At 37.3% G+C, this 17,711-nt stretch overlaps 1 protein-coding gene and 1 pseudogene across 15 annotated transcripts in view; one reads left to right on the forward strand and one right to left on the reverse strand.

Moving 5' to 3' along the window:
* Positions 1–17,711, forward strand: part of ULK4 (unc-51 like kinase 4) — a 571,462-nt gene that overhangs the window by 142,485 nt on the left and 411,266 nt on the right. For all 15 annotated transcript variants that reach the window (XR_008298071.1, XM_053221605.1, XM_053221617.1 and 12 more), the window contains one exon: positions 11,155–11,282. Coding sequence is in view for 14 of the 15 variants with exons in the window: in XM_053221605.1 (XP_053077580.1) it covers positions 11,155–11,282 (128 nt within the window). In the remaining variant the exon portion in view is untranslated. The remainder of the gene's footprint in view (positions 1–11,154; positions 11,283–17,711) is intronic.
* On the reverse strand, positions 6,984–7,156 carry LOC113594185 (uncharacterized; annotated as a pseudogene).

Below are 17,711 nucleotides of genomic sequence, written 5' to 3' on the forward strand. Positions count from 1 at the left end.
AACAGTGAAATATGCATGGCTTCTATGCATAACACAGCTGACTTTCAGGCCCTTATATTGAAGCCAGGCAAGGGGAATTTTTTTGACTTCCTTTTTTTTTTGTTTTTGTTTTTTGTATATCTTTGCTGTCTCCCCCTTTTTAAAAAATTTTTTTTAAAGGTTCATTCGTTTTTTAGAGACAGAGACAGAGCATGAGTGGGGGAGGGGTAGAGAGCGAGGGAGACACAGAATCCGAAGCAGGCTCCAGGCTCCGAGCTGTCAGCACAGAGCCTGATGTGGGGCTCAAACCCACAAACTGTGAGATCATGACCTGAGCTGAAGTTGGACGCTCAACCAACTGAGCCACCCAGGTGCCCCTCCCTTTCTCTTGATTGATTTAGTGCTTTATCTATTTTGTTGATATTTTTCAAAAAGCCTGCATTTTGACCTATTTATCCTTTACCCATTTTTTCTATTTTCTATTTCATTACCTTCTGCTTACATATTTATTTTCTTTGATTTGTCTCATTTTTAGCTTTTGGCTTTTTGTGTTGGGAATTTAGTTCATATATTTTTTCTTCTTTTACTTTCATTTACAGTGTTTTTTACAGGTTGTATTTTCTTCTGACTGTTGTTCTAAATGCATCCCATAGATTCTGATGAATAGTGCTTTTACTATACAGGGAAGCCTTGGATTGTGAGTAATTTGTTCTGTGAGTGTTCCACAAAATGACCAAATGTTTCTAACAAATTGTAGCTTGACAAACGAGTGATGTACAAGTAGTACGTGATGCTGAATGACACATGATCATAACTGAGCCAATTGTTCTTGAAATTCACTTTGATGTACAACTGCTTTGGATTACAAGCATGTTTCCAGAATGAATTATGCTTGCAAACCAAGGTTTTACTGTATTTTTAAGTTTTTCAATTTTGGCTTGTATTTTTCTGTTTCCTTCAGGGCTTTTTAAAATAGTGTTTTAAAAATTTCCAGGTAGAAGGATCTTTTGGATTGATGTTTTATTAATTTTTAGTTTTATTTCATTGTACTAATAAATATTTCACTTCTCAAACTATTCCCAAAAATAGAAGAGAAAGGAAGGCTGCCAAATTCATTCTGTGAGTTTCAACATTACCCTGATACCCAAACCAGATAAAGACATTACAAAAAGAGCTGCAGACCAATGTATCTGATGAACATAGATGTAAAAATCCTCAACAAAATGTTAGCAAACTGAATCCAACAATACACTAAAAAAATTATTCACCACGACCAAGTGGGATTTACTCCAGGGGCGCAAGGGTGGTTTATTATTCACAAATCAATCAACACGATACATCACATCAGCAAGAGAAAGGATAAAACCATATGATCATCTCAGTAGATGCAGAAAAAACATTAGACAAAGTACAATATTCATTCATGATTAAAAATCCTCAACAAAGTAGGTTTAGAGGGAACATAGCTCAACATAATAAAGGCCATATGTAAAAAACCCATTTCTAGCATCATACTCCATGGTGAAAAGGTGAGAGCTTTTCCGCTAAGATTAAGAACAAGAGGCCGTTCCTCTCTCTACTTTTATTTAACATAGAATTGGAAATCCTAGCCGCAGCAATCAGATAAGTAAAAGAAAAGACATCCAAATTAGGAAGAAATAAAACTTTCACTATTTGCAGTGACATGATACTATATATAGAAAACCCTAAAGACTCCACTAAAAAACTACTGGAACTGATAAATTAATTCAGAAAGGTCATTGGATACAAAATCAATACATAGTCCATAGTCCAGAAAGAGAAATTAAGAAAATTCCATTTTCAGGTGCACCAAAATTAAAATACCTAGGAATAAACTAAGGACTTATACTCTAAACTATAAAACACAAAGAAATGGAAAGACATTTCATGCTCATGAATTAGAAGAATTAATATTGTTAAAATGTCCATGCTACCCAAAGCAATCTACAGATTTAATGCAATATGTATCAAAATACCAACATTTTTCACAGAACTAGAACAAACAATCCTAAAATTCATATAGAACCACAGAAGACCCCAAAAGCCTAAAGCAATCTTGAAAAAGAAGAACAAAGCTGGAGGTATCACAATCCCAGATTTCAAAATATACTATAAAGCTGTAGTAATCAAAACAGTATGGTACTGGCACGAAAATAGACACACAGATCAATGGAACAGAATGAAGAGTCCAGAAATAAACTTGTGCTTTTATGGTCAATTAATCTACCACAAAGGATGCAGAAAATATACAATGGGGAAAAGACAGTCTCTTCAACAAATAGTGCTGGGAAACTGGATCACTTTTTATTATTTATTTATTTATTATTGTTTGAAAGAGAGTAGGGGAAGGGCAGAAAGAGAATCCCAACCAGCCTCCACACGGTCGGTGCAGAGCCTGATGCAGGGCTCAAACCTGTGAGCCATAGATCATGACCTGAGCCGAAATCAGAAGAGTTGAATGCTTAACTGACTGAGCCACCCAGGCACACCCCCCACCCCCCACCCCCATTTTAAAAGTTTAATCTGGGTCACTTCCTTACACCATGCATGAAAATAAACTCAAAATGGATTAAGGACCTAACTGGGAGACCTGAAACCATAAAATTCCTAGAAGGAAACATAGACAGTAATTTCTATGATGTTGGCCCTAGAAACATTGTTTTATATATGTCTCCTCAGGCAAGGGAAACAAAATCAAAATAAATTATTGGGACTACACCAAAATCAAAACCTTTTGCCAGCAAAGCACACCATCAACAAAACAAAAAGGCAGCCTACTGAATGAGAGAAGATATTTGCAAATGACCTATTCAATAAGGGCTTAAAAGCTAAAATATATAAAGAATTTCTACAACTCAACACCAGAAAACCCCCAAATAACCCAAATGAAAAAATGGACAGAGGACCTAAGAAGACACTTTTCCAGAGAAGACCTACAGATGGCTAACTGACCCATGATATGATGGCGCAGCATCACTCAACATCAGGGAAATGGAAGTGAAAACCACAGTGAAGTATCTCACACCTGTCACAATGACTAGAATCAAAAAGACAAGAGGTGGGGATGTGAAAAACAAACAAAAAAAAAGGAATCCTCATGCACTGTTGGTGGGAATGAAAATTGGAGCAGCCACTGTGGAAACCATTTTACAGGTTCCTCAAAAAAATTGAAAAATAGAACGACCATATGATGTAGCAATTTCAAAATTGGGTATTTACCCAAAGAATATGAATAATTCAAAAGGATAATGCATCTTTGATTATTGCAACATTATTTACTATAGTCGAGACATGGAAGCAACCCAAACATCTATTGATAGATGAATGGATAAAGATGTCTCTCTCTCTCTCTCTCTCTCACTCTCTCACTCTCTCACTCTCTCTCTCTCTCACACACACACACACACACACAAAAGGATTGCTTAGCCATTAAAAGGAATGAGATCTTGCCATTTGCAGCAACATGGATGGGCTTTAGCAGGTATAATGCTAAGCGAAATAAGTCAGAGAAAGACAAATACCATATGATTTCACTCACGTGGAATTTAAGAAAACAAGTGAAACAAGAGACAAAAGATACTTTCTTAAAGTTTATTTATTCATTTTAAGAGGGACAGAATGAGTGGGGGAGGGGCAGAGAGAGAGAAGGGGAGAGAGAATCCCAAGCAGGCTGCACACTGTTAGACCGGAACCTGATGTGGGGCTTGAACTCACGAACTGTGAGATCATGACCTGAGCCAAAATGAAGAGCTGAATACTTAACCGATTGAGCCACCCAGGCGCCCTGAAACAAAAGATAGTTTTAAATGCAGAGAACAAATTGGTGGTTGCCCGAGAGGAGGTGAGTGGGGGGATGGGTGAAATCTAAAAAAATTTTTTTTTAATTTTATGGGTTATATTAAGGTTTTCTTTGTGACCTTTTATATGGTCATTTTAAAGGAACATTTTGTGTGTGTTTAAGAAAAGGTACATTTTCTGTTATCTAAGTATAAAGTTTGATATATACCCATAGCATCTAATTTGTTGTTTATGTTATTTTGTCTTTTATATCCTTATTTTTGTTCTCTTGACAGTCTTGGACTGAGAGTGGTGTGATAGTCTATTGCTCCTTACATCTTCTATAGTTTCCACTGTATAGAAGTGGTTGCTATGCTATTTTTTTTTAATCTTTATTTTTTTGAGAGTGTGAACAGGGCAAGGGCAGAGAGAGAGAGAATCCAAAAAAAGGCTCCAGGCTCCAAGCTGTCAACACAGAGCCCGACACAGGACTAGATCCCACCAACCTTGAGACCATGACCTGAGCCGAAGTTGGACGCTTAACTGACTGAGCCACCCAGGTGCCCCAGTGCTATTTATTTAAGGCATAGCATTCATTGCTGTATTCATTACTGTTAAGTGTTTGTTTTGAATGGTGGCCTTTAGCATTAAAGATGTTCCTTGTCTTGTTTACTTCTTTTTGGCCTAAATTCTGCCTTGTATAGGAGGAAGAATCATTATGTAACTCTTTGTATATTAGGTACACAAACGCCATTCCTGCTTTGTATTCTTGTTGAGTTTGCCTAGTGTATATATGTGTGTGTGTGTATATATACGTATGTATATATATATATATCACGAGGTATCTACATCTGTATTATATTCTCTCTGTGTTATATTTATCACTTTTATCACTTCTAACATTTATGTACAGTGTCAATCACCTTTTGGAATACAATTCTGTGAGAATTAACATATGCTTAGACCCTGTTGTTACTACCACAAGAAGGACACAGAATGATTACAGCATCCCAAAGGATGACAGTTTGCTCCTCCCTTTTTAGGAAGACCACTTCCCATCCCAATCCCTGGCAATTACTGGTGTCTTCTCTGCTCCAGAGGTTTACTTGTTCTAAAATGTTATGTAAATGGAACTATACTGTATGTAATCTTTGAGACTTGTTTTTTTAAATGTAGTTGAGATTCATCCATGTTGTGCATATCAATAGTTTATTATTATTTTTTTTTATTGCTGGGTAATATTCCATTATCTAGATATACCACAGTTTATCCACATACCCATTCAAGGACAGATGGCTTGTTTTCATTTTTTGACTATTAAGAAAACTCTTGTTGTCAACTTTGTGTGTAGGTTTTTCTGTGAACATATATTTTTATTCAACTAGAGTAATACTTAGAAGTGGAATGCTATATTATATATGGTAGGTGGGTGTTTAACAATTTTTTATCAAAGTGCCAAGCTATTTTCTTTTTTGTTAAAAAAAATTTTTTTTAATGTTTATTTATTTTTGAGAGAGACAGAGACAGAATGCGAGTGGGTTAGGGGCAGAGAGAGAGGGAGGCACAGAATCTGAAGCAGGCTCCAGGCTCTGAGCTGTCAGCACAGAGCGCGACGCGGGGCTCGAATTCACGAGCTGTGAGATCATGACCTGAGCCGAAGTCGGATGCTCAACCGACTGAGCCACCCAGGCGCCCCGAGTGCCAAGCTATTTTCTAGGGTGACCGTACCATTTTGCAGTCCTTCCAGCAATGTATATAGAATTCTAGTTGCTCAACAACCTAGTCATTTTTCATTTGGTCATTCTAATAATTGCCGAGTGTCTCATTGTGATCTTAATTTGCATTATTGTAACGGACATTAAGCATCCTCTTGTATTTATTTGAATACCTGCATAGGTTCTTTGGTGAAATGTCTGTTTAAATATTTTGCCCATTAAAAATGTTTTTGCTTAATATTGAGTTTTGAGAGTTCTTCGTATATTCTGGTTACAAATATTTTATGCCAGTATCTGGCTTGTCTTTTCTTACAGGGTCTTCCACAGAGGAGAGGTTTTAATATTCATGAAGTTCAGTTTATCAGTTAGTTCTTTTGTGGTTTGTGCTTTTGGTGTCATATCTGAAAACTCTTCCTAGCCTAAGGTCATGGAGATCTTCTGGTTTGTTTTCTTTTAAGAATTTTATAGTTTTACACTTTTTATGCAGTGTATGACTTATTTTGTATGATCGTCATTTTTGTATATATGGTGCACGGAATGGATAGTAATTTTTTTTTTTTTTGCATGTAGCTATCCAGTTGTTCCAGTACTATTTATTGAAAAAACTGTCCTTTTAAAAAAATATATTTTTTAAAATGCATATTTATTTTTGAGACAGAGCGGGGGGTGGGGGGGGGAGGGGCAGAGAGAGAGGGAGACACAGAATCCGAAGCAGGCTCCAGTCTCCAAGCTGTCAGCTCAGAGCCCGACGCGGGGCTTCAACGCACAAACTGAGATCATGACCTGAGCTGAAGTCAGAGGCTTAACCAACTGAGCCACCCAGGTGCCCCTGAAAAGACTGTCCTTTATCCAAAATTCCCTTTTCACTTTTGTTTTTTTTTTTGGTCCATGAAATTTGTGCTTTATTAGACAGTAGTGAGTCTGAAAGTAACACAAGGCAAAAAGCTGCATTCTTTTAGTTACAGTTGGACAATTTGCAACATTTTAAAGGAGATGGAAAATGCCTATTTTGACAAGGCTTAGTAATTCATTCCATTGAAGTTCCATTGATGTCAGTGGCACTGTTATTTTGTACATGATAAGATACGGAATGTAAACATTTTGTACAAAATAGGATATTTTTAAAGGGTGCTGTGATAGTCCTACAGTTGGCTAGCCTATTTCCTTTCTGAAAAAAACCACGAAGTTATGTCTCAGATTAAGAACTTTTCTATCTCCAGATCTCTAAAATTAGGACTGAAACCAATAATAAAGTCCAGTCTCTTGCTTTGAGACTCATCCAGGATAAACTCAGAGTGATTCATTTTGTTGTAAGCAAGACACAGCAAATTCAGAAGCCAATATGAAGTGCCTTACTTATTTAAAAAAAACCCAAAAGTTATTAATGTTTATATTTGAGAGAGACAGAGCTTGAGCGGGGGAGGGAAAGAGAGAGAGACCGACCCAGAATCCGAAGCAGGCTCCAGGCTCCAAGCTGTCAGCACAGTGCCTGATGTGGGGCTCGCATTCACGGACCGTGAGATCATGACCTGAGCCGAAGTCGGATGCCCAACTGATGGAGCCACCCAGGCACCCCATAGAGTGTAAAACTGTAATAACATATTTTCAATGATAAAGTCTTCTAATTTTTACACTTGATCTTAGCCAAAAAGCCGAGAAGCGATAAAGGCTTCTAATTTTTAAAACATTATGATATTCTTTGGTTATGATTGATTACATTAATTATAGAAGTTTCTAACGCAATTACTTAGAAAGTTTACTAGGTTCAAGAAATCAATGCTTTAAGGTTAGAAAACAGGCAGTTAAATATAGAGGTTTAACTACCCATTTTATATTTAATTAAAACCACGTTTTTCCTCCAGAAGACCTCAACCTTGATGTAAAACAAAGGATATGTAAATAAGCTTTAGTATAATTATAATAGTATTGCTATGGCTTAGTTATCTTAGATTATTATCTACTCTTGTTCTTGTTGCGTGTTAACATTTCCCCAACAAGCCCTGGATAGGAGGGAAGTAAACATGAAATTCAGTGGAACTCAGGTTAATTAGATTTCCTACTTGTTAGCAATTGAGAAAATATTTGGAGAAAGAATGACAGTATTGCTAGTTTCCAACAACTAGTCCTTGTGCGTTGTTCTTCACCTCTAACCATTTTCTCATCTGATAAAAGGTAATAATTTACCTTAGGGAATTGTGGGAATTAAACGAAATAATTGTACTTTTGTCTTAAGATCATTGACTTTATTTCTGTTTCTTTGGTCTGTGTAACCTGTCATTTTGTCAATACCACATTGTTTTGATTACCGTAGGGTTTTTTTTTTTTTTTTAATGTCTTAAAATCATTGTGTGATTATGTATTTTTTTCCCCAAATTGTTCTGCTTGTGAGTTCCTTTGCCTTTCCATATAAATTTTACAATTAGCTTGTCTATATCTACAGAAAATCCTGTTGGGATTATTTGATTAGAATTGCAATAAATCTATGGGTCCCTTTGGGGGAAATTTGGCATATTAACTTGGAGGTTTTTTTTTTTTGAATAGATGAACATGGAATGTCTCTTATTTATGTCTTTAACATTTTTTCTTTCTTAATTTTTTAGAGTTAGCAGTTTAACAATTCTCTACCTTTCTTGTTAGTTTTATACCTATATTTCTTTTTGTTGTTATTGTTAGAGTTATTGAAAAATGATACTTTAAAAATTTGCTGTTTAATTGTTCATCATTCGTGTATAGAAATACACTAGATCTTGCTAAACTTATTAGTTGTAGAAGGCTTTTTATAGATTCTTTGGGATTTTCTACATAGCTAATCACAACCTGTGAGAATATTTCTTTGATTCTAGTGTGAATGATATTTATTTTTCTTTCCTTATCACACTGGCAGTGACTTTCAGTAAAACACTGAGTGATGGGAATGCACATGGTTGTTTAATTCCCAGTCTTGGTGGGGAAGCATCAAGTGTTTCCCCTTTAATTTTGATGTTAGTTATAATTTTTCTCTAGATTCCCTTTTACAGATTGAGGAAGTTCCCTTCTGTTCTAGTTGGGTGAGTTTTTATCATGAATGCATGTTGAATTTTGTCAAATGCTTTTTCATCATCCACTGATAAGATCATGTGGTTTTTCTTATTTCATCTGATGAATTACAATGATTGATTTTCAAATATTGAACCAGTCTTGCATTTCTGAGATAACCTCGACTTGTTTGTGATTTTTTAATTTATACTTTTGATGTATTGTTGGACTCAACTTGTTGATATTTGGAGAGGATTTTTGCCTCTGTTCCTGAGGTATATTGTTTGTACTTGTTTTCTCGTATAATTAACTGTTTGGACCTTTTTCATGTCCTATAAATGCTTGTATAAGTATGTGTGTGTGTGTGTAAGTAGTTAGATACACGCATCTAATGTGTTTATCTCCTGTAGCCTCTTCTAGATCTTTTCATCCTTTTTTGTTATTTTTAAATATTATATTCATTTGGAGTTTGTTTTCAAGTCTGACATTCGGCCCTGCCTGCCACATACATGCACTCATTCTGTTAATTTTGGTTAGCTCAACATTCAGCAGAATGTTATTACATCACTTTTAAATTTCAGATTGCATTCCCGTACATTGGGTATTCTGTCCATTTTTTTCTCCTTAAGGAGATCTCTCCTGGAGTCTTCTGACCAACTCCAATATGGGTAGGCTGCTCTCTGTGCCCATTTATAGCTCTTACCCTGGAAATCATCTGGGGATTCCCTTTGCCTCTTTCCTGTGTTCAATATACTCTTTTCTTGGTTTATTTCCCTAGGGTGAGTGTTGGGGGTTATATAGAGGAATGGTGGTATATTAAGTGATTTGGGGAAGGTAATAAAAAACCAGATCATGAAGAGCCTTGTATGCCATGATAAGGAATTTTGGCTTCATCTTAGGAGTTGCAGGAACTATGGAGAATATTTTATAGGTGAATAATGTACCCATATTTGCTGTGGGAGAAGATCACTGTGGCTAAGATTTCTAGGATAGGTGGAAGAAAGCAGAGTGAGATAAAACATGTTCTAGTAATCGAAAAATATGGTGTATTGCAATATAAGGCAACATCAATGGGGGTATCATTCTCATAGTAACAGGGGATCTATTGTACATGGGAGGAATGAGGAGTCAAGGAAGATGCTCAGGTTTTTCAAGCATGGTCTTGAGCTGATGATCCTCAGAGGGGGAGAATCATGTTAGGGTAGGTTCTGAGCTTAGTTTTGGATGTGGAGTTCAAAGGATTGCAATATACCCTTCATCCACATTCAGAAAATGTTAGCATTTTACCATGTTTGCTTTATAGTTCCTCTTTTTGTCTTTTACCTCGTGTGTGCAAGTACATGTGTGACCAGTTTGAGAAGAGGTTGCAGACCTGATGCTCCTTTACTTGTAATCAGTTTACTGAATATTCCCTAAAATCAGGCAATGGATTTAAAAAGAAGTTAACATTTATTTAACATTAACTCATCTACATAACTGCTTCAGATGTCACGATCATCCCAGTCGTGTTCTTTGATGTGAAACAAAATTGCCAGATCTTGAATTGCAGTCAGTTATCATGTCTTTGAAGTCTTCTGTAATTGGGACAGTTTTTCAGTCTAAGACTAGTGGATCTTTGAGTGGTTTTGGAATTATGTGTTCGTGTGAGGGGTGGAAACAGATGACTCAAAGATTCCTTGGTGTTTATGGTTTTATTTAACCCAGGTGATGACTTAGCTTGATTATTTGGTTCAGGAAATAGGTGAGATTCATGCATAGATACAGATACGTAGGTATATCTCCATCCTTAAATAAAAGCATATGCCTGGCTGTAAATTCTTCTTGTTTGGCAATGCAGCACCCAATGTAAAAGGACAGTGGCATAGCAAAAGAGCTGCTTACATTTACCTTGGACGTAATGGTGTTACTGCTAGGTGCTTACTTCTCTTAAGGACTGTTGGGAACTTTCACTCATGCTCTGTGTGGCCATCTCGCTAATAATTCTGTATTCCTGCCTGCTTATATTTATTAACTCTGTGTGTGTGCCTGCATTTCCTTTTTGCCTGTCATTAGGCACCTGAAACAAAGTGAAAATAATGCTAATGTTAGTATTTATCCCTCTGTGTTGTATTATGCCTTTTGTTAAAGAATGTTATAGGAATACAGATTTTTCTTTTGTGTCCTGTATTGGATATTTTATGTCTATAGGACTTCAAGTGTGTAGACTAGATGTGTAGACTAGAGATGTGCTTTCTGTACATGCAGGTTTGTGCAGAGGTTCATGGGTACATGCAGTTGTGACTTCCAGTTCTCATTACTTATTGCCACCCTTACTGTTGGGTGGTTGACTGATAAAGAGATGGATGGGCTTTGTTGTCCTATTGGCCTTGATTTCAATCCACCTTTGTGAATTGGTTAACTTTTCACGGTTCATTTTTCTCTTTAAGAATAATACTGTCACCTTGTTATGGCTACTTTCCAGGTTTAAATGAGATAATACATATTAAAATTTTGGTTAGACTCCCGCCCAAATTAAGAATGCAATAACAATAGTTGAAATTATTTTATTTTCTGCCATCTGTTTATTTATTGTAAACTCTTGACCCTGATAGTTGACTGCTCTATTTATTTCATGTTTTCTCACAAAATATTTTAATATCTTCCACAGGATTTTGTTTCTACAGTTATCCGTTTACTTGACAGCCCATCAACTTCGATTAGAGCAAAAGCCTTCCTCGTTCTTTTATATATTTTGATTCATAACCATGAGATGCTGCTGCTTGGCTGCCAAGCAAGGTATGATTTTCTCTGATGGTTTCAATTTGGAACTTGTTTTACTTATTTATTTTTATTTACTTTTTCATTTATATCCAAGGTAGCACATAGTGCAATAATTTCAGGAATAGAATCCAGTGATTCATCCTCTACACATAATTCCCAGTGCTCATCCCAGTGAGTGTCTTCCTTAAGGCCGCTTGCCCCGTTAGCCCATCCTCACACCCATGACCCCTCCAGTAACCCTCAGTATGTTCTCTATATTCAGGAGTCTCTTGTGTTTTGTCCCGCTCCCTGTTTTTATATTATTTTTGCTCCCCTTCCCTTCTGTTCATCTGTTTTGTATCTTAAATTCCACATATGAGTGAAGTCATATGATATTTGTCTTTCTCTAATTTCGCTTAGCAGAATACACTCTAGTTCCATCCATGTTGTTGCAAATGGCAAGACTTGATTCTTTTGGTTGCCAAGTAATATTCCATTTTGTGTGTGTGTGCATGTGTGTGTGGTGTATATGTATATATAGTGATTGCCAAGTAATACTCCATTATGAGTGTGTGTGTGTATGTATATGTATATTTATACATATATCTTCTTAATTCATTCATCTGTCGGTGGACATTTAGGCTTTTTATATACTTTGGCAATTGTCAATAGTGCTGTTATAAACATTGGGGTCATGTGCCCCTTTGAAACAGCACATCTGTATCCTTTGGCTAAATACCTACTAGTGCAATTGCTGGGTCATGGGGTAGTTCTGTTTTTGATTTTTTAAGGAACCTTCATACTGTTTTCTGGGGTGGCTGCACTAGTTTTCATTCCCACCAGCAGTAAAAGAGGGTTCCCCTTTCTCCGCATCCTTGCCAACATCTGTTGTTGCCTGAGTTACTAATTTTAGACATTCTGACTGGTATGAGGTGGTATCTCATTGTAGTTTTGCTTTGTATTTCCCTGATGATGAGTGGATGTTGAGCATATTTTCATGTGTCTGTTGGCCATCTGGATGTCTTCTTTGGAGAAGTGTCTATTCATGTCTTCTGCCCATTTCTTCACTGGATTAATCTTTTTGGGTGTTGAGTTTGATAAGTTCTTTATAGATTTTGGATACTAACCCTTTATCTGATATGTCATTTGCAAGTATCTTCTCCCATTCCATTGGTTGCCTTTTAGTTTGGCTGATTTTTTCCTTTGCTGTGCAGAAGCTTTTTATCTTGATGAGGTCCTGATAGTTCATTTTTTTTTTTTTAATTTTTTTTTTTAACGTTTATTTATTTTTGGGACAGAGAGAGACAGAGCATGAACGGGGGAGGGGCAGAGAGAGAGGGAGACACAGATTCAGAAACAGGCTCCAGGCTCTGAGCCATCAGCCCAGAGCCCGACGCGGGGCTCGAACTCACGGACCGCGAGATCGTGACCTGAGCTGAAGTCGGACGCTTAACTGACTGCGCCACCCAGGCGCCCCATGATAGTTCATTTTTGCTTGTTTCCCTTGTCTCTGGAGACATGTTGAGTAAGAAGTTGCTAAGGTCAAAGAGGTTGTTGCCTGCTTTCTCTTCTAGGATTTTGATGGCTTCTTGTCTTATGTTTAGGTCTTTGATCTACTTTGACTTTATTTTGTGTATGGTGTAAGAATGTGGTCTAGGTTTTCTTCTGCATGTCACTGTCCAGTTTTCCCGACACCATTTGCTGAAGAGACTGTCTTTATTCCTTTGGATATTCTTTCCTGCTTTGTCAAAGATTAGTTGGCCATCTGTTTGTGGGTCTCTGTGCCAGTACCATACTGTCTTGATTACAGCTTTGTAATACATCTTGAAGTCTGGGATTGTGATGCCTCCAGCTTTGGTTTTCTTTTTCAGGATTGCTTTGGCCTTTTGGGTCTTTTCTGGTTCCATGCAAATTTTAGGATTGTTTAGATGCCATGGTGGCAAGGATGGATGAAGCAGAGAAGTGAATCAGTGATATTGAAGACAAAATTATGGAGAATAATGAAGCAGAAAAAAAAGAGGGAAACTAAGGCAAGAGAGCGCAATACAAGAACTATAGAACTCAGTGGCTTATTAAAAAGAAACAACATCTGAATGATAGGAGTCCCAGAAGGTGAAGAGTGAGAAAAAGGGGTAGAAGGTTTATGTGAACAAATCATAGTAGAAAACTTTCCTAACCTGGGGAAAGGCACAGACATCAAAACCCAAGAAGCACAGAGAATTCCCATTAGATTCAAGAAAAAACCACCACCAACAAGGCATATCCTAGTCAAATTCACAAAATACACAAAGAAGGAAAGAATCATGAAAACAACAAGGGAAAAAAATTCCTTAACCTATAAGGGAAGACAGATCAGGTTCACAGCAGACTTATCCACAGAAACTTGGCAGTCCAGAAAGGATATATTCAACGTGATGACTCAGAAAAATATGCAGCCAGGAATTCTTGATCCAGCAAGGCTGTCATTCAGAATAAAAGGAGAGATAAAGAGTTTGCCAGACAAAAACTAAACGAGTTCATGGCCACTAAACCAGCCCTGCAAGAGATTTTAAGGGGGCCTCTCTGATGGGAGAAAAGATGAAACAAACAAAAAAAGACCAAGGGCAACAAAGACTAGAAAGGACCAGAGAACACCACCAGAAACTCCAACTCTACAGGCAATACAATGGCAATAAATTCCTCTCTTTCAGTACTCACTCTAAATGTCAACGGACTAAATGCTTCAGTCAAAAGACACAGGGTAACAGAATGTATAAGAAAACAAGATCCATCTGTATGCTGTTTACAAGAGACCCATTTTAGACCTAAAGACACCTTCAGATTGAAACTAAGGGGATGGAGAACCATCTATCATGCTAATGGTCACCCAAAGAAAGCCAGAGTAGCCATGCTTATATGAGACAATCTAAATTTTAAAATAAAGACTATAACAAGAGATGAAGAAGGGCATTATGTCATAATTAAGGGGTATATCCACCAAGAGGATCTAACAATTCTGTACATTTATGTCCCCAATGTGGAAGCACTCAAATATATAAATCTATAAATCACAAACATAAAAAAACCTCATTGATAACAACACCATAATAGTAGGGGATTTCAACACTCTACTTACAGCAATGGACAGATCATCTAAGCAGAAAATTAACAAGGACACAATAGCTTTGAATGACACACTGGACCAAATGGATTTAACAGATATATTCAGAAAATTTCATCCTAAAGCAGAGGAATACAGATTCTTCTCGAGTGCACATGGAATATTCTCCATAATAGATCACATACTGGGCCACAAAATCAGCCCTCAACGAGTACAAAAATATCGAGGTCATACCATGTACATTTTTAGACCACAATGCTCTGAAACTCGAAATCAATCACAAGAAAAAATTTGTAAAGACCACGAATACTGGGAGATTAAGGAGCATCTACTACAGAATGAACAGGTAACCATGAAGTTAAAGAGGAAATAAAAAGTTCATGGAAGCCAATGAAAATGATAACATGACAGTCCTAAATCTCTGGGATGCAGCATAAGCAGTCATAAGAGGGAAGTAGATAGCAATCCAGGCCTTGCTAAAGAAGGAAGAAAGGTCTCAGATACACAACCTAATCTTACACCTTAAGCAGCTGGAAAAATAATAGCAAATAAAACCCAAAACCAGCAGGAGACAGGAAATAATAAAGATTAGAGCAGAAATCATCAATGCTGTCGAAATAAAAAAACAATAGTAGAACAGATCAATGAAACCACGAGCTGGTTCTTTGAAAGAATTAACAGAATTGATAAATCCCTAGCCAGTTTGATCAAAAAGAAAAAAGGAAAGGACCCAAATAAGTAAAATCAAGAATGAAGGAAGAGAATCACAACCAACACTGCAGAAATACAAATAATGATAAGAGAATATTATGAGCAATTATATGCCAATAAATTGGGCAATCTGGAAGAAATAGATAAATTCCTGGAAACATATAAACTACCAAAATGGAAACAGGAAGAAATAGAAAATTGGAACAGACCCATAACCAGTAAATAAATTGAATTAGTAATCAAAAGTCTCCCTTGGGGCGCCTGGGTGGTGCAGTCGGTTAAGCGTCCGACTTCAGCCAGGTCACGATCTCGCGGTCCGTGAGTTCGAGCCCCGCGTCGGGCTCTGGGCTGATGGCTCGGAGCCTGGAGCCTGTTTCCGATTCTGTGTCTCCCTCTCTCTCTGCCCCTCCCCCTGTTCATGCTCTGTCTCTCTCTGTCCCAAAAATAAATAAACGTTGAAAAAAAAAATTAAAAGTCTCCCAAAAAGCTAGAGTCCAAGGCCAGATGGCTTTCCAGGGGAATTCTACCAAACATTTAAAGAAGAGTTAACACCTATTCTCTTGAATTGTTCCAAAAAATAGAAGTGGAAGGAATACTTCCAAACTCATTCTTTGAGGCCAGCATTACCTTGATTCCAAGACCAGACAAAGACCCCACTAAAAAGTACTAGAGACCAATTTCCCTGATCAACAGGGATGCAGAAATCCTCAAAAAGATACTAGCCAACCAGATCCAACAATATATTAGAAGAATTATTTACCACGATCAGGTGGGATTTATTAGTTTTAGTCGTAGTATTTCTTGGCCTCTATATACTTGATATTGAATTTTTTTTCCCCTAGACTTTTCTAAGGGTTTAATTTTTCACTTAACACCATCATCTGGGAAACACCAACGATGCAGAGAAGACCTGTGGAACTGAAGCTGGTTGCTGGGAAATACCTGGAGTTTCCTAGATGAGAGGATAATCCAAGGCAGGGTGTTAAAGTTGGTTCTTGTTTGCATCTTTGAGAGGCATTCTTGACTGGTGGTTTGGTCATTTTTCATTTTTGTAAGATTCAGGAATGAGCCACTGAAGCCCAGACAGTCTACAGAAGTGGAGCAGGAGGATTTCTGGAGTGGTCCTTTGCTGGGCAGATCCTCAGTCTCCCTAGGTTCCACTACCTTCCTCTAAAAGGAGAAGTTGTCCTGATGCTCCTGAGATTCCCTTCATGCTCTGATGCTTCCTGATTAACATCTTCTGGACTGGTTTGTGCTCTATTACACCTCAGAGGAACCTTGAACACATATGGATTTTTGAAGAATACCATATGGAATGTCTGTTTCTTGATCTAGCTTTCTCCTTATTGTAGAATACTCAGGAGACCCTAGCATTGCTGAGATTGATCTAGATTAGAGATTAGAAAACTTTTTCCTATAGAGATTAACTATGTTAGGATTTATGGGGTAAGATCCAAAATTGTGGCTATTATAGCTGTATTTATGTAACAAGAGAAAACAAATTTCCACAATTTTTTTTTATTGATGAATGTACTTCTATAATGAGAGAAAACAAATATCCACAGATTTTTAAATTGACATAGTAAGGAATATACTAACAAAGGAATATAGCTTTTTTTTTTTTTTTTTTTTTTTTGTAATACAGGTCTACACATGAGAAGAACACAATTCTTTTTCTGAGGGATAGATAACATTTTGCTTAATTAGAGGTCAAAGTTAGCGTCCTCCTCGTCAAATCAGTTGTAAATGTCAACGTTAGCGGTGTTTGCAAAATGTGTACGTTAGTGCTGATTGCTAGTGCAATTTTATGTACCTGATCTTTGAAAATTCCTTTTCCTGTAGATAGATACTAGTAGTCACATACCAACACTAATTTATGAGCATGTAATTTTAATTGAGCATCCATCACTTGGAAGGCAAGATTCTTCCTTGGTATTTGCCTTTTAGTATGTCCTTAGGTTGCAGGTTAATCAGGTCTAAGTGGAGGGGATATAGAGGCTCCTACAGAGGCTTCTTTCTTTCTGTGTCTCAGAGATCACTGTCCAGCTTTGTTTCACGTCCAGCATCTTGAAAACCGATGTCCCGTGTATTGTGTCTATTTTGTAGTTTTATTTATTTATTTATTATTATTTTTTTTTAACGTTTATTTATTTTTGAAACAGAGCATGAACAGGGGAGGGGCAGAGAGAGAGAGGGAGACACAGAATCTGAAGCAGGCTCTAGGCTCTGAGCTGTCAGCACAGAGCCCAACCCGGGGCTCGAACTCACGGACCGTGAGATCATGACCTGAGCCGAAGTCGGACACTTAACCGACCAAGCCTCCCAGGCGCCCCTTGTAGTTGTTTTAAATGGGAGCATGCATCCTTAGTCCACTAGAGCCGAAAGTAGTAGTTGTTCTTGTCTATTTGTAAGGGTCTCTTTCCGCTGGCTTTGCTTCCTCTACTCTGTGTGTCTGCCATCATCTTCCCCAGGATAAATAACATAGATTCTCAACAGGTGTTCTTACATCGTTTCTCGGATTCACAGTCTGATCTCCATATAGTGACTAGAGAATCTTGTAGACAGTGTGAATCAGCTTTTGTTTCTTCCCTGCTCAGACTCTTCTGATAATATCCTGTCATCCTGAGATGATAGCCCTGCTCTTTACCATGGCC

The sequence above is a fragment of the Acinonyx jubatus genome, chromosome C2 (genome assembly GCF_027475565.1).
Source record: "Acinonyx jubatus isolate Ajub_Pintada_27869175 chromosome C2, VMU_Ajub_asm_v1.0, whole genome shotgun sequence".
NCBI lineage: Eukaryota > Metazoa > Chordata > Mammalia > Carnivora > Felidae > Acinonyx > Acinonyx jubatus.